Source organism: Cygnus atratus, chromosome 16, assembly GCF_013377495.2.
Source record: "Cygnus atratus isolate AKBS03 ecotype Queensland, Australia chromosome 16, CAtr_DNAZoo_HiC_assembly, whole genome shotgun sequence".
In the NCBI taxonomy this organism is placed as follows: Eukaryota; Metazoa; Chordata; class Aves; order Anseriformes; family Anatidae; genus Cygnus; species Cygnus atratus.
In genome coordinates, this window is record NC_066377.1 from 15759755 (window position 1) to 15781301 (window position 21547).

General features: G+C 53.2%; 1 protein-coding gene across 4 annotated transcripts in view; it reads right to left on the reverse strand.

Annotated features, from left to right (window-relative positions):
* The window catches only part of DLGAP4 (DLG associated protein 4), a 75494-nt gene extending 66385 nt beyond the window's left edge, over positions 1-9109 (reverse strand). For 2 of the 4 annotated variants that reach the window (XM_035548175.2, XM_035548174.2), the window contains exons 1-2: positions 8159-9109; positions 1157-1374 (exon numbers count right to left, since the gene is read on the reverse strand). In XM_035548175.2, the coding sequence (XP_035404068.1) occupies positions 1157-1374; positions 8159-9109 (1169 nt within the window). Of the gene's footprint in view, positions 1-1156; positions 1375-2178; positions 2235-6640; positions 6812-8139 lie in introns of all 4 variants that reach the window. The other 2 variants (XM_035548172.2, XM_035548173.2) reach the window with 2 other exon arrangements.
* Between the last annotated feature and the right edge of the window lie 12438 nt (positions 9110-21547).

Consider the following 21547-nt stretch of genomic DNA (forward strand, 5'->3'; position numbering starts at 1 on the left):
CTGCCTGGTGCTGGGCCCCAGCAGCCCAGATGAAGTTTCACACCCTGATGGATGTGACCTGAGTGGTTAATTAGCCCAAGACAGGAAGAACCCCAGTGTCTTAATTGGGTATTTTACACCAGAAACCCCTGGACCCAGCTCTGCTTCCCCTGAAGTATGTGTGAGGCCATGGAGCAGGGATGGATTTGGGGAGGGATTCAGAGCAGGCATTTCCAGGGCTCCCTGCAGTTAGCTTTGTCACCATCTCCCACCAGAAAACAGCATCTGCTCCACAGTCTGATGCCACCATGAGGGGTCTCCACACTGCCTGCTGCTTCCTCACTTCTCTGGCTCTATCTGCTGAACTGTGAGCAGTTCATCTGCAGCCGCTCCTGCCTCCTCCTGCCCCTGTGCCACTCATGTCTGGTGCTGACTACAGCATCTGAACTGCCCACAGCCTGTCACAGCCCCTGGGTGCTTTGTCCTGGGAAGCATAACCTCTGTTCAGATGGTTCACGCAGACCCCATCCTGGGAGGGCTAGCCCCTTGCCCAGAACGTTTGCTGTGTTCCCCTTGCTCTGCTGGCTGGCTGGCTCAAGACGCTGTGAGTCTTCCTCCCTCCACACCGGGTCCCAGGCCTCTTAGTTCATCTCTCCTGTCTTCAGGGGACCACCCAGCCTAGTGTGTAAAAGGGGCACTCTCTGGCTGGTCCCAGACACCTTGGGACACCTGTGGAGCAAAGCAGATGGCACAGTTGCAGTAGCCTGTGGCCCGTGTGCCACATGTTCCCAGCCAAACTGGCTGAGCATCTAAATAGCATCACTGGGTTTGGTTCTCCACAGTCTCTTAGAGGAGCAGATCCTTAGCCAGAGAAAATCCTCACAGCTCCACCAAAGGATTCCCCCATCACCGAGAGGACAGGGACCTGGGGCAGACTCCTAGCACCAGGGCTATTTGGAGTCACCAAGGTCTCTTCAGTCCCCTGCCACATCTCCTGTCATGCTCGTCTCTTCATCAGCCTGTCCCATGGCCAGTTTAGCTGGTGTGTGGGAGCTCTGCTGGGCTCTGGTCCCCATGTAGGGTTTCCGTGTGGGCATTGATGACCAAACCCCAAGGACTGCTTCTGGGGTGGTCCCTGGGGACCTGTACAGAGCTCCCAGGGGAGCCCCAGAGTTACCTTTGGGTAGTGCTCTGCTCACTCAGGGACTGTTGGGTGGCCTTGAGGTAACTCTGCCTCCGAGCTGCAGTTTTCGGGGATGGTTTGGGGCTGGTTTCTGAGTCTTCACTGTCATCATCCCCCATGGCTTTGATGTAACTCCCGCTTCGCATGCGCCGGCACGGGATCTCACTGTCTTTGTCCCGAGACAGCGTGTTGTTCCACTCCCCCTGAGGCACCTGCAAGAGTAAGGGGAGCATGAGCATTTGTGAGAGAGCATCTCTGGGACCAAGGGGACCACGGGGATTTTGGGAATTGGCGGCAAGGCCAACTTTTGGACCCTCAGATGGAGCACAGGGGAAATGGGAAATGCAATTCCTTTCCAGCCCTCCCTTGACAGCTTGAGCCAGGCAGCGTTGCATTTGATTGCCTCCATTTCAGCACATCTACCCACACGCATTCACCCAATGACCACTGCAGACCAACTTCACACTGGACCATGCTTACACAGTTGATATAAGCTGCACAACATCAGACATAATGAGGAGGGAAGAGCCTCACCAGATTTGCACTGCACATTGGGACAGGAGCGGCACACATTCATTTAACACAAATCCCATGCTTATTAAAGTAATTGCACACGTTGTTCAGGCCAAAGCCTGTAAGAACTGGCATAGACAGGACCTATGGATCAGAACCCAGCCCTCCTTCTAAGGTTTCTGAGTTGAATGGGACTCTTAGTGTCTGAAATTCATTTCAGAAGCCAAGCCAGGCCCTCACAAATCCTAAAGCAGCTTGGTTACATAGACTTTGTGGTGGTGTCTGTGCAGAGATGAGTAACTTATGCAAAAAAAGCATTTCTATCTTCACTAGTGTGACAACTCTGCCACTAATTTAAGGCCATCTCTCATTCCCTCAGTAGAGACGGGTAAGCTAATGCTTTCCATGAGGCCTGAAGTGGTGAGAATCTCAAGAAACTAACACCATTGCCTGTCTGCCCTGCGAAGGGTTTATGTAGGTGACCGGAGGCATGGCCAAGGCACTGGGCCGGCAGCAGAGTCAGATGTCAGCCTAGGACTGATCAAGACAGGAGCCACATGTGGTGTGGGACAGTCCAGAAGAAAGACTGTGCAACCTGAGTTGCCAGGAGCAAGGAAGTGCCACAGCCAGTCCTTGGAACGAGGAAGCATGGTCAAGAAGTGAGGGTTGAGGTGAGGACTGAAGCAATTTGCTGCAATGGTTCCCAAAGGATTTCATCTTCAGCAGTCTGTCCTGCTGTGTTTGCATATCCAAAGTGTGCAACAGTGCGGGAAGGCAGGTGAGCCTGGGGACAGCAAGGGTATTCCCCGAGACAGGGTCTGCTGTGGCTGGTTGGTACGTCCAGCACCCTGCTGCACTGACTGCAGCTACAGCAGTACCAAATAGAGGTGATGGTGAGGGAAAGCTGCAGAAAGTGGGCTCTGGAGGAGATCTCCTCTTACAAACACACACAGACCAGGACAGCCCAAGGCTGCCCAGTCTGCTGCGGGAAGCAGGCTGGCTGGAGAGCACCATGGGGAGCAACAAAGGGCCATGTGCTGCATCAGCTCATGCTGTTGAGAGCATCCATATTTACTGTGCTGATGGAGCTGTTGGATTTACTCATCTCCCTGGGGGGCTGTGGGACTAATCAGCCAGTGTTTATATAGTGCTTTGGGAATGCAGAGAGCTGAGTTGCAGCTAACTGTGATGAGCCAGAGCTGCTAAGCACCACTTGGTTCTTGTTCCCCACCTCGTTCACAGCTGCCCCAGCCAGCCACCCGCATGGAGTGGCCCTGAGGCCAGCCAGGAGGGATTCTGCTGGCTCCAGCTGAGTCCCTGCTGCAGGAGAGCTCTCCACGCCCCTGGGTCACAGGGTAGCTGGCTCTGACCTTTCCTCAAGGACGCAGGAGCCCTGGGAAGCACTGTTACACCTATTGTATGGGCCCTGGTGTCAGGTCTGGCTTGAGGCTGGATTTTGCTGCCTGCCTTCTCCTGAGGATGAACTGCAGCCTCCTACCCACACAGCTCCTGGGCCAGCAAGCAGCTGGGGTGGGGAGTGGGGGGGTCGGAGAGGGTTGGAGTCTGCAGCCCTGGCTAAGAGTGGCATTTCCTCAGCAGCCAGGCATGCCAAGCAGGGGCCAGAGGACCACACAACCATCCACTATATAGAGACAGATGCTGTATTTTGTGGGAGAGTTAGCTGCTGAGCCCTCTTATCCCAGCACCTCCCACTGCCCCAGCAGGACAGAGGGCATTAAGACCCCTGGTCCTCGTGGACACCGATTCTGCTGCTTGAGACCTGGCTCTGAGGGTCACTCAGCTCATGCTGCATAGCCTCGGATTGTGTTTCTGCCTCCTGGACTTGGCACTCAGCTCTAGGCAAAGCAACAAAAAGATGGTGGTTTCAGTATGTCTCTGCTGGTGCAGCTTGTCTGTGGCAGCATAAGCCATGCATCCCACAGTACTGCCTACCCTGTACAGACCCAAGACATAGCCCTCTCCTCAGGACAGCCCGCAGCAGCTTCCCTGTCGCATTGCAACAGTTGTCTGGTCCTAACTAAGCTGTCTGGTTTCTCCTTTCCCTCATCTCTCCTTCTCCTCTACTTTGCACCTTGGCAGGGCAGCATACCTGGTGCCAGAAACAAAGCTGCTCTCAGTGTGCTCCACATTTCAGTTCAGCAGCAGCAAGGGTAAGGATGATGCTTGCCAGGATACCCTTTGAATCCAGCGACCCAGTTAGGAGTGTGTCCCATGTACAGCATGCAAAGTCCACAGGGATTCCCACAGCTTTTGCTGCACATGGACCAGAGTGCAGGACGAGTGTTTCATGTAGGTGCCCCCAGGGAACTTGTAAAGCAGTGCAGGTATTCGAGGTGCTGTTCAGGATCCTGCTGGCTGCTTCTCTGCATCTTCAGGTACCCAAGGACCAGAAAAGCCTGTCCAACAGACTCTGAAGCTCTAAAATAGGGGATGAAGAGCCCAGAGCAACTCCTATTATCAAGGGACAGACCTTGATAGTGACTGATGTAGCACCTCCCTGGTAGAATCTCTCGTGGAAGCTGGAACCCTGAGCTCTGCACACTGCCCACGTTTTAAAACAAGGACAAAACCAAAATGAGAGCTGCCATGTGTTACTTGTAGGCCTGGCACAGGGAAGATCAGGAGGTTCCCATAGGCTGTGGGGAGTCCTTGTGCACTTAGTTTTTCAGATGTAGGCTTGGTCTCACCCATGGTGGTTTTTTTGGTGTGAAAGGAGTGGGAGCAAGAGGATGCCCCCGTCCACTACCCTTGCAGATGGCCAGTGGCCACAGCAAGCTCAGGATCCACCCTGCCCAGGTGGCTGCACTGGGGAGAAGTAGACAGCGGAGGATCTGCCAGAGCTTGGGATGCAGATCCCTCTCTGCCTGGTCTTGGTGCTGCATGGTGCCCCTTGGCACAGGCACGTGACTGTCCCTTGGAGCTGGGCTCCACTGGCACCATTCTGTGCAGTACTGCTCTTCTGACCCTGTTATCATGAGCTAAGCATAAAGGGGACAGGAAAGAAGGGGCCACATGGGGGTTTCTTCCCTCCTTAAGTATGGAGCATTCCCCAGTCACCGAAACAAACGGAGCATTACCAGAAGTGAGGGAGCAGTGAAAGGGAAAATTCACCTCCTGGGCACTGGCAGGGACAGAAGAGCTCCGCTGTTCACATCACTTCTGAGGGCACGGGGCAGAGAGACTTGCAGAGCAAGCAGGGTTCCAGTTTGCATGTGTGACAGTTCCAACATGCAGCCCAGCCCGGCACATGCGGACATGCAGCACACATGAGCGTACCCGCTGAGGCACCCACGGAGCTGGACTCAGCACGCAGGGATGCCTGTGCCATGCAGCCAGGCTGCAATGTAAGAACGAGCTTGATGAGGGCACACTGCCGCTCCCTCCAGAGCCTATCCCTTGTGGTGTCCTGAGGGCTCCTTGTGGTCTCAGGTGTGTCCCCAAGAAAGAAAGCTGGAGCCCAGGCTGCCTATGTGCCTGACCTGACCTTTTGGCAGGGGGACTCTGGGAAGGACCTGGGCAGGGTTTCCTGCCCCATGGGAGCAATCAGCAGCATGTCTGACACTCAATAGGCTGCTTGCCCTGGCTTATGAATTCATGTTTGGTGCTACTGGGGGGGTGAGGAAGCTTTGGTGGGGTCAGGGAGGCTAACCTGGATGAAGCTCCGAGCTAATGGACAGTGGTGTGACCTTGTACCCCAGGAGCATCGGGGAGGCAGGGGGCTGTGTCGCTGGAGCTGGGGGCCTTCATCCCCCTCCCCACAGCCCAGAACAGCCACAACCCCAACTGTCTCACTGCTTATTTTGGGAGATGGTTATGAGAGAGAAATACCCAGGGCATGAGCAAGGCTGAACCACAGTGTCCCCCGAAAATTCTGAGGGATGCCGTGGTGCCTGGGCAGCATGGAGTTGTCCCTCCCTTGCACACAGTGTGTGCAAATAGGGTGGGCTGCCCAGAACGGACAGCACTGCCCAGATGGGGGCCTGAGTGCCTGTGGGGCAGAGGCTGCTTGGCCCTGTCTGCTCCTGCTCTCTCCTGGCCCAGGGCATCTCTTGCTCCAGCAAGCTCCTTGGGCACAGGCTGCCTGGCTGCTGGCCATGCGTGGGGCCCACCAGGAGGGGAGGACATGGGGATGGGGAGCTCAGCCTCCATCCCTCGGGAGCAGTGCTCCAGACTTTCTTCCAGGCCATTGCCTTGAGGGCTGCTCCAGAGAAAGCCCTGGGCTGAGGGACAGGGCTGCACCTGAGTGGAGCTGGGTGATCAGCTGCTCTCAGCTCCAATGACTGACTGGTTCTGGGAATGGGCCTGGAGATATGATGAGAGCCCCAATAGTCCCTGATGAGTCTGAAGCCTTCCCAGGGCTTGCAAATGGAGCAGGGGAGGTGAAAAGCTTTAGGGTCTTACCCCAGCCTGGAGACTGAGGGACCTGTCCCCATTTTGCTTCTCCTGCCCTCCCTTGGGTCAAAAGGGCATTTCTGCACCTCGGAGCCCCCAGGTATTTCCCCCTTGGAGCAGCCCCAGCAGCAGCAGGGCTGGGTGCCCCGCGGCCCCCACACACTGGGCTCTGCAAGAAGGCAGAGGCACTCAGCTCCTCGCTGCTGCAGGAGTGGGTGCTGGCAGGGGGTCTGTCCTACTCCAGAGGGACATTTCCCACACACTGTCCACCAGATATTGGAGGTGACTTCTCCACCTCTGGCTTAGGTCCATTCTTAAGCTAAGGGCTGGATGCAGTCCGGCCTAGGCTGGCCATGAGCACCCATGGTCTATGGGCTTTTGGGGGCAGGGGTACATTACGTGCATCATGTCTCCTGGACTCAGTGCCCACAGTGCTGGCTCTGTGCCCTACCCAGAGTCGTGGCGGGGGCTGCCGGCCCCATCCGATGGTCCCAGGAGGGTCAGGGAGGGGAGGGAGCTGGGCAAATCTTCCCCTCAAAACAAGATCCCTACCTGGCCGCTGCCTGCGTCGGTTGGCCCAGGGCTGAGGGGCTGGTCCCACCTCCGCAGGGGCTCGCTCGGTGGCAGCGGGGCAGCACCCGTGTCCTCCCAGCCGAGCGGTGGGGCTGCCCAGCTGCTGGCTGGGCTCACGCCACCCAGCTGTGCCCACAGCCCTCCGTCAGGCTGTCAAGAAACGGAGGCTCATTACATGGGTGGGGAACAAACCATCAGGGTGGTCTCATACCCGGGCCTGGCCAGAGCCCGGGGAGTGAGTGAGCACTGGGCAGAGGCTGCGGGGTCTTGGCACCCGGGGCCACCTGTGCTGGGCTCATGCAGAAGGGGTCTGCGGCTTTTTAAACTTCTAAGTGAAAGGAGGGAGCAAAGAAAAAGAAACCAGGCCGAGGACATGTCTCTGACAACATACCCGATGCAATAACTCCCACCACAATTTGATTTGCAGCAGTGGCCAGCAAGATATCAGAAGCAGTGTGTGCTTCAATAATTCATGGCTCTTTAAAGCCCCTAAGCCTGCTGGCCACAGCCGGGGAGCTGATGACACCTTTGCATTAGAAAAGTATGCTGGAGGTTTACATTAGGTAGCCCATTCAATCATCCTGTCCCCTGCCTTCCCCCATCCAGGCCTGACTTATTTATCTTCATTCCTATCTCCCAGGCCTGGGTTCTTCAGGTACAGCTTTTTGGACCACCCAGTGACCATGGGGCTCTTGCGGCCCTCAGCGTTAGCCATGCAGGCCCTGCCATGCAAGCCTGGGCGGCTGGCGCTGCCCTCTTCACCCCACAGCCCTGGGGTAAGCAGCAAAGGGAGCTGAGCCCCGCTGCGCTGCAGGTCCTACCAGCACTCCAGGGAAACTCTGTGGAGCGGGACTGATGGGGCATGCTGGCACATCCTTGCGACGCATGGATATAAGGGGTTAACATCAGTTATTACTGGCATCCTTCATGGGAGGGTGGCAATGCTTGGCTGGAGGCCGTGCAGTGCAGCGGCCCCTTGGTGTGCCTGGCTGCCTGGGCACCCCACAGAAGCAGCTGCCTGAGCACTGGGTTTGCCCCGGCCACGATGGCTGCAGGGTCTGAGCGGGCAGCAGGGCACGCTCGGTGCGTGGGGGCCTCCCGGCAAACTGGGGTCACAGCAGAGGGCACTGAGGCTGCAGCGGGGTGGGGAGCAGGGGGCTGGCAGGTCACCCTTGTTGTGGGCTCTGCGTCTCCTGACCACACTGCTGTGGCCCAGCACAGGGGCTGGTGGAATCCTGGAGCAGCCCGACACTGACAGTGCCGTGTCCCCATGGAAGATGCGGTGGTCTGTCCCTGGGCATAGCTGGGGCCTGGGTGACTTTACCCTTGCCATGTCCCCCTAGCCCTCTCCTGGCAATGTGACTTGAGGTGGCCGCTGAACCATCTGGAGTTGTTTGATAAGTTCTGCCAGGCAATCGGGTGCCCACTGTGAGGGTGTCCCCTGCTCTCCTGCACTGTCCCCTCATGGAGCATGCCATAACCCCCAGCAGCACCCACCTGCAGGTAGTGGTAGGCCAAGTCTTGATGGCAGGACTTGGATTTCAGCAAGGCTTTGTCAATCGTGGCTGAGGCCTTCTGGCACACTTCCCGGGCATGGCTGAGTGTCAGCGTGGACCAGGAACCCCTCTTAATGTAGTTGGAGTCGTTGTTGATGGGGATATTGGTGCAAGGGGTGACCTTGAGGTCATTATTGCTCTTGGAGGATTTCAGCATGTGCTCGCTGATGGTGTTGTAAGCATGCATGAAGTACTTCGGCTGGCTGTGGTCCGGCTGCCGGCCCAGTGTCATGAGGCCCATGGGGTTGCGATAACTGCAGGTGTCACTGTCTAAGTTGTCATCTGAGCTCCACCAGCCTGATATGTTGGATCTGGTCCTGCGCTTGGGCTCAGATGTCTTCGCTCGGTCTTTGCTCTTGCTCCTCCGGTTTTGCTTGGGGTCATCAGCCCCTTTCTTGCCATTCACATTGCCTTTGGTGGGACCCTCCAGAGACTGGGACTTGGCAAACAGTTTCTGGACAGAGTGGACAAGGTGCCGGATCCGCCCAGGGCTTTCACTCCGGTGTTTTGCATCACTCCTCTGAAACTGGAGGGTGCTGAAGCCATCTCTGTGGATGGGCAACTGCTTCTCAAACTGGTCGAGGAGGTTTGCAGGCAGGCGGTTGATTTTAGTGGCTTGGGCATGGCTTGGAAAAGGGTTCTCATCTGGGACCTCAAAGTGGGAGTTGTAATGGATGCGGGGGAAAGTGCTGCTGTTGGAGATCTGGTTGTTGAGTGGAAGGAGACAGTCTCCATGGAGGGTATTCTGGGCTGGGAACCGGGGGTCCATGGTGAAGGAGTCAGTGGGGCTGAGGAGATAAGGGTTCCTGTCCTGGGGGGCATAAAGAGAGTCTTGAGGGGAGTCCAGGTTATCGGAGAGGTGGCGGCTTCTATTATCTCCTAAGCCCTTCATGATCCCAGCGTTTTCTAGAGCATTGCTCAGGGATGGTGCAGCAGAGCCCTTGCACAAGTGCTGACCCTGCTCCCCGCAGAATCCTCTGCACCTGGAGGAAGAAAAGAGATGCTCAGAGGGTGCTGAGAAGCTCTGCAGCCCATTGCTCACCAGGGCAACCTTACCAGGGCTGTAGCAGCTCTAAAAGCAAGTGCCTCAAGGTTAAGGGATGAAGGAGAGAAGCAGGATAGGAGAGAGATCACACAGCAGGAGGGAAGGAGAAGGGGCATGAGAACCAGGTACTGGAGAGAACAGGGTACAGAAGTGGAGCACAGGAAGGATTATTTCTTTTTAGTTGCATTTTAAGTGCTTGTGGGTCCCAGGGCTCATCCACAAGCTGCTTAAATAATGCTGCTGCTATTTTTCTGGTCTCTGCACATGTTTATTTAATAAAGTCCCTTCCCCGGCCAGCATAACTAAAGATAGCAGGGCTACTGCCAGCAAATCACTGCTCCTGTCCCATTGGTTCACAGGGGCTGGAGGAAATTCTGCTGTCAAACACTGCACATAGGCCTTGCCTGAGCCAAGGGAAGCTAGGAGCTGAGCATCCGGTCTGCTGCATTATGTTTTGTGTTTCGGTGGTTACTGGATCTCTGAAGGGAGCTAGCAGTCCTGCTCTGTGCTGCTTGCAGCTGCACTAATGTGATATGATGTCAAACCTCTCCTCTCCAACAAGCACTGGTGTTTATGGCATGTTTTACCCCAGAGGAAAATGTTTCAGTAGTTATGATGAGAGCAGAGGTGTTTTTGAACACTCCGAGCCTGACCTGAGAAGCTGTTTGCTGCTCAGTTGATCTTTTCTGCCCTGCTGCGTTGCTCCTGGGGGAGCTGTGCCACTCTTGCTCTGCCACAGCAAGGGGCTGAGGCTGGTTCTCCATGGTCCATGCAGCAGGTACAGGCATCCCTGCAGCATGGTGAAGGGGACAGACTAATTTTTTTGGGGAGGGGAGCACCGAGGTGCACTGACTCTGTCCTGCTTGACTCAGAGGAATCCCCATCTATGCTGGTTTATACAGGGAGAAAAGACAAACTTTTAAACTTTCAGTTTAAAGAGAGTCAATGAACATATGGATAAGCCAAGCTGATCAATCAATTAGTTGATTTTCTGTATTTAAAACCGCTTTGAAATCATGTAGTGTATAAGCTAATTCTTATTCCCTTAGACATTTTAGTTTAGTTTCTTGTTTTCGACTGAATGCAGTTTGAAGATGACTAGCAAACACTGAAGCATATTGTGGGTGTAAAAATTCTGAGAAATGGGATCCTAGCTTACTTTTGCAAAATCCAGGGTGCCAAAACATCTAAATGTAGCTGAATGGCTCTTCCTTGGTGAGATGAAGTGGCTGCCCTGGGAGCTGGGATGATGGGGGTCTGTGCAGATGAGCCATTTGCCAACCCTATGTTGAGCCAATGTTCCTCAACATGCACCTGGAAAGGGAAATCATGCTTGGACCCTCAGAGCCCCCAGGGAGCTTGTGGGAGAAAAAAAGCATTATTTGCTTATTCCTCAAGAAGCCAGTCAGATAATGGTGTGTCCCTGTGAGAAGCAGAACTGTTAGAGGGGAGGGCTGGTAGTCTGCTCTGGTGGCTTCTCCCTCTTCAGCTGCAAACTGTGCTCGAGTCTCCTGGAGGAACCTGGCCTCCCAGCTAGGACTGAGATGGTGTGGGGAACAGTCAGCAAACACTGACGGATCATAGGAATTGACAGTCTTGTTTTCCTTCCTCACACAGAAAAATGCATTAATGATGAAAAGCAGATGGGGCTTTAAAAAATTATTTGGGGAAAAAAAACCTCAGAAGTGTCACGTATTCTATAGCTTGCTGGGTTTGAAAACGTGATTGAAAAGTCTCTGCCCAACTCTATCACTCCCATCGGGCTGGCAAGGGCTGCGTCTTTTTAAAGCAGTGGTTTGTGGACAGCAGCCTGGGCTGTGCTCTGATGTGGAGACCACCATCCCTTGTCCCACAAATGCTGCTCCCTGGGGTCCTTCCAGCCCCTGACCGGAATTTCAGCAGCGTCCACTTCTAGGCAATGCAGCGTTGGTCCATGTGAACTTGTGGCCTGCACTACTTGTGTCCCCAAGGGATCTGGTGGCACTGCCCAAGGCTCAGTCTGTCCTGCCCTACCTCTCCTGAAGGCCACATGGAGAAGTTGCCCCATGGGGTGGGTCCTCATGAACTGCTGCTGACCTGGGATTGAGTTTTCCCCCTGCACCTCCCTCGCAGCCCTGTGCCCTGCTGTGTGGCCTGGACTTTGGGTGGTGGGGGCAGGATGGTCTGACCCTCAGGCCTCCACCACATGGAAGGTGCCCATGTGTCTTGGGTTTGAGGACATGGCTGTTATCCTAGGCTGACCTAGGGAAACTTTCACACCAAACCCACCCTTCTCACCAAAACACACCATGAAACATTAGCTTCAGTTGGTGTCCTGCTGCTCATGGGCCATCTGTGGGTACCGTTCTCTTTCTTCCCTGTTGTGCTCCTCGGCAGCTGCGTGCAGCAGCCTCTCTGGAGTCCCTCGCCCATGGGACAACACAGTGAGCCAGTGGAGCAGCAGAGGGGCTGGCTGGAGGAGTGCCCTAGAAGAGACACTCACGCATGTGCCAGGCAGCCCTGCTCCCACTTTGTGCAAGCTGGCATCAGTGCAGTGACAAACAGGATGTGACAAAGCCATGGGAGATGTTCCCAGAGGAAACGCTCACTGTTTCTGAGAAGCCACGCATTTGATCTCTGGACAGAAGAGAAGGACAAGGTATAGCTGGCTCTAGCCAAAGGCAGCTGCCAGGTCTTCTAAATTTCAGTTGGCCATGAACGGACAGACTCAACACTGCCTGAACTGGAGGGGAAGCCCTGCAGGCAGCAGGGAGCCCAAATCCTCCTGGAATGCCAGCAAGACCTGCACGAGCTTAGTTCTGCCCACCATGGCCTCTTTCTCTTCTTTTTCCCTTCCTTCTGTTCTCCAGGTCCAGACTCCTGGCAAAGTCTTTCACTCTGGCACAGCCACATGTGGACATCCCAGCTCTGGTGGCCACCATGCCACATTACTCTGTGGGAGTCAGGCACTCCCTCAGGAGACAACACAGCTGCTGATTTGATTATAATGGGATGTCCCTGGATATTGATAATAAATATGTATTTTCCTACAAAGGGCAGTCAATATTTGAAGCAGAAATCTCCCAGGCAGTCCTGAGAAAGACTTCAGCCCAGTGCCTGCTTCAACATAAAGCACATCAGCATCACTGCTTTAGTATTCCCTGGGCACTGGGCTCCAAAATAAAGTAAAAATGCCCCTAGGATTAAAAATAAATAGGGAAATGAAATGAAATAAATTACATGAAAATAAATGAAAAATGAAAGCCTGACTTATAAGGGAAAAAAAGTGGGGCCAGGGGCCGGCCTGGCTTGGGGAAGGCTCAAGAAGCAGAGGGGCAGGGAGGTAAGACTGAGGGGCTATGGGGACAAGTGGGCAGGGAGGAAAAGTGAAGTTTGTGCAGGGGGCTGGGAGGATGGAAGCAGAAGGGATAGGGGGAAAGGAGGTGGGTGGGCATGGAGCAGGGGAGGACAGGGAGCGCCCTTTCTCCCAGGCTGCTGTGCTCTTGCCAAGGGTGGACACTTGCTTCTGTATGGCAGAGTTTATAATCCCCTTTTCCTCCTTTGGCCTCCTGCAAGGATGCCAACCAGTCCTGATCCTGTCCTGCTTGTTGTGGGCACCCCCTCACTTGATTGCCAGCTGCTGTGTGGGATGCAGCCTCAATGCTGGGCATATGTGGGTCAAGGCAGGTGGGGCTGGTGGGGTGGTCATGGCTTTCCAGCTGCTGGCACTCACCTCACGGTGGCTGTTGCATCCTCTGTGAGCTGGTTTCTCTTTACGATGAATTAAACTCTTTTCATTACAGTTTCCCTCTGCATCCCTTGGCAGTTCCTCAAGAGGTGGTGTTGGGGAAGGTACAAAACCAAGCCTCTTCCACACTTTTTTTTTTTTTTTTTAGTTTGGAGAGATGAAAGATCTTGACATTTTGAAATTAAATCTCCCAAATCCATGACTCTGAAGCTCACAAACTGAGCAAGAGGAAGGAATATAGGGACACTATCAGAGTATGCAGGGATGTGACAAGGAAGGCCAAGGCCCATTTAGAATTAGATCTGGCAAGAGTGGTGTCCCCTGTCAGCTGTCCGGTGCCCTGCCATTTCACCCCCACACCAGGCCACAGTCTAGCAGGGGAAGGCCCTGCTTAGGAGATGCTCATAGCAGGAGTTTGCCAGAGCATGGAGTGGATGCATCCCTGAGCCCAGGGGAGGGGGCTGCTTTTGCTGTGTGGCCCCTTTACCTTCCTTCCCCTCAGCCTGTGTTCTCACAGAATCACAGAATATCCTGAGTTGGAAAGGACCCACAAGGATCATTGAGTCCAGCTCCTGGCTCCACACAGGTCTACCCAAAAATTCAGACCATATGACCAAGAGCATAGTCCAAATGCTTCTTGAACTCTGTCAGGGTTGGTGCTGTGACTACATCCCTGGGTAGCCTGTCCCAGTGCGCAACCACCCTCGTGGTGAAGAACCTTTTCCTGATATCCAGCCTGAACCTCCCCTGTCGCAGCTTGACTCCATTCTCTGGGTCCCTCTTCCCGCCAGCTCTGCTGATGCTTGGAGGTCCCTGAGGTGCAGCAGATGACCTGAGCTGATTTATGGCAGTTTTATATGCCCCAAGCCACTCCAAACCTCAACTGGAGTCACCCGCCTCTTGGGCACAATTTACGACAGCAGCACTGGGGCTGCTGCTTGCAGGCTCAGGCTGCACTGAATCACCTAGAGCAGTATATCCTGCAAAATACACCTGCAGCTCCCAAGACTGAATAGCATATGAGATCTCAAACAAGGCAGATGATAGCCTTGCCTGAAGAAGCTTCCTGCTTAGCAGGGAGTTCTCTCCTCCCCTGGCAGGGAGCTGCCAACCTCTCCCTCCTGTAGGGCCCACAGCTGCTGCATGCTGTGTGGGAGACGGGGCTGGTCCAGGGTCTGCTGAAGCTGTTGGGAGATGGTTCACTCCACTCCAGGAAGACTGAATCACGTCTTCATTGTGAGCTGAAAATCTTCCATTGTTGTAAGAGATACTTCACTGACTGCAAATATTTGCTTTTCAGTCTCTTTTTAAAAGCAAAGAGATTAGGCTGGCCTGAACTCTGGACAGAGCAGGAGATCTAAAATGAACTGGATGGAGAAGAGGAGCCAGCTGCAATGCAGTGCATATACTAGTAAAGCACAGTTTTCCCAGCTGTCTATCTTGTCCTCACTCTCACATGCCTGCCCAGCTTCTGGCTGTCCATCCACCCAGTCACCCAGCCCAGCAGCCAGGCAGCGTTTGGTGAATTACTCTGACATAAGTCCTTGCAATTATGGGTTGTAACTCCTGGCAGAAAGTGTGAGAGAGATCTGTCAAAACGTCACCCAGGACAGAAGTCCAATGAGCTGTTCTCAAGATGTCTGTCTCTCCGTGCAATCCTGTAAACCCTCTGAAGTTACTTCTGTCTAGCCAGGATCTCTCTAGTGGCAGCTCCAGCCTGTGATGTCTTGTCCTGTCCCTTCTCCACATGGAGAACAGATCTCTTTTCTCCCTCCCATCCTTGGAGACAAACTGCATGTCCTTTGGGAGGTGCCCCCACCAGACTGTGCACTATGTCCTCAAGAGGGCGGCTGCCCAGGAGATGCTGGCCAGTTTCATTTCCATCTCCCCATAGAAATTCCTCTGGCATTGCCCTAACATGGTGAGGGCAGCAGAAGGTGCTTGTCCTGCCAGAGGACCACTGGAGGCTCCATGGAGGCTGCTACTTGCCCATTCTGAACAGGCTTGAACCCCAAGACGTGGAACAACAAAGTCTGGGAGGCCCCTCTGCTCTCTGACCTGCTTCTGTGCTGGGACTCTGCACTGTGAGGGGCTTGGGCAGACCAGCTGTCACTTCCCACCATGCCTGCATTGTAACTTCTGGGGGGAAGCCAGGAAAAACTACCATTTTTCTCATGTCTCTGGATTCCTGCTGGCCAAATTCCCAACTTGAGTTCTACAAACTCACCTTAAGAGTGGACAGTGAATACTGCAGTGTGCCCCCAGCAGTAGAGCAGGGTTGTTGAGATATGTATGTATTTAAAAACGAAACAGGGTGTGTGTTACCTGGGCTGTTTCGAGCATAACACTTTGTAATGCCTGTTTGGAGGCACTGCATGAGCTAGTTACAGACTTCTGCTGCTTGTGCATGCATGTTGGGAGTGGACCATGAGGACAAACACATCTGTGGGGCTGCGGATTGTGTGTGTGTGTGTTGCAGGCAGTGGTGTGTCTGGTGGAGAGCCACATGCAGGGCTCGGGCTTGCCCTGCTGGGCACTAGAGGTAGCCTAGAAGGAGGCCAGCTGTACCTCTGCAGCTTCTACAGCATGAGGGACTGCAATCTGCATGTGGGTGCTTCTGCTGCAGTAGAAGCTGTAGAGCTGCAGGGATGGACGTGTTTCACCTCCTGCCTGCCAGCAGTAGGTGCAGGCCCTGTGCTGCCTCCCTCCCTTTTACCATGCCCTTGGCACACATCCTCCATGCAAGAAGTTAATGTCCTCTCCCTGGTCACCCTCATCTGCAAACACAGCCGTGGCTGCCCTGCCTGAGAGGTGCCTTGAAGAGGCACGTGAAGAGCTACATAATCACAACTGAAAGCATAATTCCTCTCCTCCCTCGCTTCCCTCTCTTTTCTGCCTCCCCCTCACAGCTTAGCCATGCTTTTCCTGCAGTTCCCATCTCTCTTCCAGGTCAGCTCAGAATCATGGTGAATTATAGCAGCAGAGCTTTCCAACAGCTTCTAAGTTTGCTCCCTGTGGAAACACCAAAGCTGTGCCTCCACCCCACATGCCAGCCCAGGGGCCTTTGTCCTTGCTAAGCAGAAGGAGGAATCTACTATGGTGGATATCTTGTAGGACAGCTCAGCTCTCTCATCCTAACCTCTGACATATCCCATATTAAAACATAATGTACCACAAAATCAATGCACCAGACACCAGACTTTGGCCCAATTGGTGCCAGTGAGAAGCCAGAGCGCCTCTTGCTAGACTTCTTGGCTGGCATAAAGATAAAAATCACAGGCTCATCTGTAGAAGAGACCTCTTGAGATCATAACCTTTGAAGAAGGGTTTGCCTGAGCAGGAGTGGTTGGGGAGGGACATGTCCTGAGGCAGGGCTGTCCATGAAGGGCCAGGAGGCCATTCAGGTGCTGGTCGGAAGAGGCAGCCTGTAACATGAGGCTGCTGAGGACATAAGTCCTCCACAGGGACCAGCCCCAACCCTGATGGGGCTGCAGACACCCTTGGGAGTTGACTAGTTGTGCCCTCTGCTGATCAGCTCTGCCAGGGCTCCGTGTACCATCACCGCCCACGTAAACCTCGGCCCAGCCATCCAAGCTGGCTGCAAACACATGGGTGGCTTTTATATATAGCAACCTAGCAGCATGCTAATAACTAGCTAGATAAGGAATAAATGATTTGCAACCTGCACAAGAAAAATGACTCCCCGCACCCTACCTCAAGAAGCTTAAAATTGTATACTGTGGTGTGGGTGACGTTGGTCTGCCTACACGCATGATTTCAAATGTTCCCTGAATTAGCAGGAACACTTCATGTGGCATTCAGCGAGGGGGGCCGCCAGCTTCCAGGGCGTTGCATTAATGATGATTCAAAGAGTTCAGAATCTAATCGCAGGGGATAAAAATAACCAATTTCTACTTAGAGCTATTCATTATACATCAGACCTTCCTCCAGGATCCTTCTACCTCTTGTTCCTCCCGTGGCAGTTTCCCAGTGCTGCCAGGGAGCTTCCTTCCAGTGGACTGAGGTCCAAGCAGTGCTGCCTGCTGTGGACCACTACTGAGAGCTTAAGCCAGGGTCTCCCAGGGAGCCCCCCCAGGGCTAATGTCACACTGAGATGTGTGACAGCATTGCCAGGAGCTGAGGCTCGCCCACCCTTCCCCCTCACTCTGTACAGCAAAGGAGCAGGACAGGGTGTTCCTGCAAGTGATTTAGCCCATCTGCCTGAGATGCCTCCTTAGAAGGTGGGTGACCTGCTTTAGGAGGGCCAGTCTGTCCCACTGCTTGAAGGTGTCCCACTGGGCTTGCCCAGCCCATCTAAACATCCACCTTCCAGGCAGCTACAGATAGATGAAGCAAATCCCAGCATGGCTATGCTGGTGTTCGAGACCAAAAAAGCATGCAGCACTGACCTCTCAAAACTACTGAGTCCTGTATCACCACTGAAGGGACCTACTCACATCCTACTTCACGACGGAATGAGTGTTTTGTGTCCATGTAAAGAAGAATCTGCATACAGCTCCCAGGGTCTCGTGGTAGATAAACAGTGTGCTCCAGCAGCCCTGGGAGCTGCCATCTCCTTCTTGTTCTCTGGGGAAAGGGAAGTGTCTTCTGGGACTGACTGATGCCCACTGTGGTGATGGGGAGGGACAGGATGTGGCTGGAGACATCCCAAAACAGACAGTACATAACTGTTTTCCTTGTATGCTAGACATTTTTTTTTTGTATCAGCACAACCAATTTCGGTGAAAATCAGTAACTGCAATATGACAAAGATTTTTGACTTCAGATGTTGACTAATTTGGAGGAGCAGATGAGCCCTAGAGAGAGAGAACTTATTTTCATGCAAATGTCACTGGTAATATAATCAGCTCTCAAGGGAACAAAAACCCAGAAACTTTACAACCTATTTGATTGTCCCCAAATAGAAGTTTCTCAAAATTCTCCAGGAGATGGGATCTGCTCTAAAGAAAGAGATGCAAAACATTAAGTAGGGCGAATAATTCAAAAAAAGGAAAGATAAGAAAGGGAGAGTTTTTAGGAAGAAGGCAGGATTGCTGATGAGATGGAGCAGAAGGACCAGGGAAGTCAGCGAGGGTCATTGTGGTTTGCAACCTAGCTGCAGGTCTGTGCTCTCTTACAAGGCACCCTGGGCACATGGTGGTGCATGCTGTGGCTTGTCTGGAAGAGCAGCTAATAAGACTGCTTGGGAAAAAAATGATTTTTTCTGTTCAGTGCTGTTCAAGAGGCCTGGAGGTGTGTGTGTGTGTTTGCAAAGCCCTCCATGGAGCAGGCAGAGGATGAAGAGCAGTTTACACGTCTGCCTTTGACCTTACAGAGTATGCTGCTGCTCCTGGGGATGGAGGTTTTCTATGCTTGCAGTGAAAATTTGTGACAAAGTAGAAGGAGGCCACTCTGCATGGCTGGTTGTGCCACCACCTTGCTGTGGACTTCCAGCCAGATCCTCCTGTCTCACTGTGCTGCCAAAGTGAGCAGCAGCCCAAGCCTAGCATATTGAGGACTACGTAGACGATGAGGAGGTGGGGGTAGCTGGGAGGACAGGGCCAGGCTTTTTACCCTATGTTATTTGTGGCACAGCAGTAACAGGGTGCTCTGAATGGTGTTGGCTGTTGCTGTGTTGCTGCTGCACCACCGGATCTCTGCAGCTTGCAAGGATGTTGCTTGGTTCCAGGGCAGACGTTCCTGTTACCTGAATGCCTGGATGAAGCTAGGTGGGTCCTAATGCCTGCATGAGGGAGGCAGGATGGAGATGCTCTCTGGCACTGGATTTGCTCTGTGCCCAAGACAAAGCAGCTCATGGTGCCTGAGGGTCCTGGGGCAAGGGGAGGCAGGTGGAAAACTCAGCAGCTCCCTCTGCCATTCTTCCCAGAGAACACACTGAAACTCATCTGCAGCATTATGCATGCTCAAAGCTGCAGGAGTACTTCCTTTGTCTCAAACTAGGTCAGTGTGGAGGCGTGATGTTACTATAGCAATCAGTATTAGATTTCATAACTTTCATAACTAGCGATGGGTGTGTTGCAGGATTCACTACGAGATGGAGGGAAGGTTGTTACTGAAACGCCCTCTTCAGCTTCCCTTCCCCAGCCTCCTTCTCCCTCCCCACCACCGCCTCTTGAACCACATGCACAGAGCTGCCCTCCCACCAGCTATTTCTGAAGAGCCCCACAGCCAGCCCTGGGCCATGCCGTACCTCTCACGGCTTGCTGGGCTTCAGGACTAGGCCAGATTCAGCATCCTGTGCACCGTGTTCCTCTCTGGGCTCCAGAGTTGTCCCTCATGAAGACCTGCCAGGCAAAGAGAAAAGGGAAAATGTCCTCAGGTCACAGAGCACAACAGTGCTTCCCTGCCAAATGTCCCAGATGTAAAATCGCTGCAACTCTGATTGACACACAGGTTGTCTTCATTAAGTTTCAGCAAAGGCACAAGGGAAATGCTATAAAGCATCCTACATAGAGAGGCAAAGGTGATGCCTGTGGTGGGAAGATATGGAAGTGAGTCCCATGTCCCTCTGCATCACACATGGAGTGAAAGGATGGACTGGAAATCAGCCGGGCGGGGAAGAGACTGTGCAGGCCTGGGGGCACAGGGCTGGGGTGAGCCCCTTTGTGGGAAGGTGCTCTTTGACTTTTCTTCCCTTGTTCCTCTGTCTTGAAATAATCCCTCAAGGACTCCCCTTGCTGCCCATGGCTCTGTCTGTGTTTCTTAGCCATGCCAGGATCTTACCGTCCTGAGCAGGGATGGTTCTGCAGCTCCCTGTGCCTCATCCTTTGGGCTCCTCACTTTGCTCTGAGTCCTCAGAGAACACAGTCTGGAACAGAAGGAAGTCTGGTCCTGGGGGTAAACACCTTCCCCGTAGTGGCCAGCCACCTTTGGTGTGTTTAGCTATACCCCTGCCAAAATCTGCATCTTACTTTCATTTATCAATACTCATTAAACTTCTGCTTGAGCAGACCACATTGTAAATCTCTCCCATCTGGTCACTAGGTGCTACTGTATTTCAGCTAAAATGTTGTGGTTCTTCCCTTATTGTCATTCACCATCAGCTACACTGCAACCAACTGAAAAAAATACTCCCTGTAAGGAAAGTAGATAAAAGAAAAAATAAATACAGGGAAAAAATAACAATGTTTCCTAGCGTTCTCTAAAACCTATGCATCACAACATAGAGCACAGCTTGCATTATTTTATTAGTGAGATTACATATTATTTGGGTTTTATGTCAATTAATTTCCAAGGTGTGCATGTGTGTGTTTTCTGCTAGGATAATCTGGGGCATTCAGCCTTTCACTGCTGCAAGGGACAGGAACAGCGCAGTAACTCAGCCTGAGGAGTCAGCCTTCCTCTGCTGGTAGTTCTCTTCATTGGACCAAAGAGCCCTTTGGGTCTTGAAAGGCTAGATAAGATTGACAGCACAGATAGACACAGCACAGGTAGAAGTATTTGGTGTTCAAGAGGTGTTCAGAGACTCTCAATGGGTATCCCAACAGAAGAATGGAAAGTCTAGAAAGATCAGAAGACTGCCCTCTTAAGTCTGGTACAAGCCCTCTTCCACTTCCCACCAGTTCTGTACCACTTGAACTCCAATGCTGCTGAGGAAGTGGCTAAAGGAAAACCACATGCCCTAGGAGAGCCAAGCAAGAGACAGCTGTTGTTTAGACAAGGCAGTTGTGTCCTTCCCCAGAGTGCTGCTGGTGAGTAAGTACTCAGCTGTGAAATCTAGAGACAGAAACTCTATCCAGCAGCCTCAGAAAACGTGCTTCCCCCTAACCAAGGAGGCCTTTATTGTGGAGGCATCAGCTGTTGAAGACAAGGGACAATTCCACGTTGCAAGCTCAGACATTCCTGAGCTCAGAGATGTGAATGAGGCTGCAAGTTGCTGCTCACAGGCCACTGCTCCCAGCACTAAATATAGAGCTCTGTGCATGTGATAAGACTAGGTATGACAGGTCTGGTTGCTGCAGATGGCCATGCAGCAGTAATTGCATTGACACCATCTAGCACTTTCACAGCTCTCCCCACATGACAAGTTGGGTTACCTTTGAGCCAGTAACCCAGACATGCAGGGACTGCAGCAGCCATTAGCACAGACAATATATGTGCCTAGTGCTACCTGCAGCCACCCACAGCACCAGCATCTTGCCCTCCTGCTCTAATGCCACCAGTGCTGTTACAAAGGGTAACACTATATGTCACCATAGCCACCAACGTCCATCATGAAAGTCACCAGTGTCTGCTAGCAATGCTCTCAGCATCCCTCCGGCGTGCCCAGGTATTCACCCCTACTGCCCAGCATCCTGTATCACCACCAGTAGCTCCTTGTGCTGCAAGTACCTGCTCCCAGTAGCACCATAACACCATCACCCATCACCTCTGTGTCTGCCACCAGCACTGTCAGCGTATCCCGGGGTACTTCTGGAGACGGTGATGATCCTGCAGCCCCTTGCCACAGAGTGGCTGTGATGGGTGGGAAGAGCAGCGCCTGAGCTCCAGGCCTCCACTCACCTTGCAGGTTTCTCAAAACAAAAGGTGAAACTCTG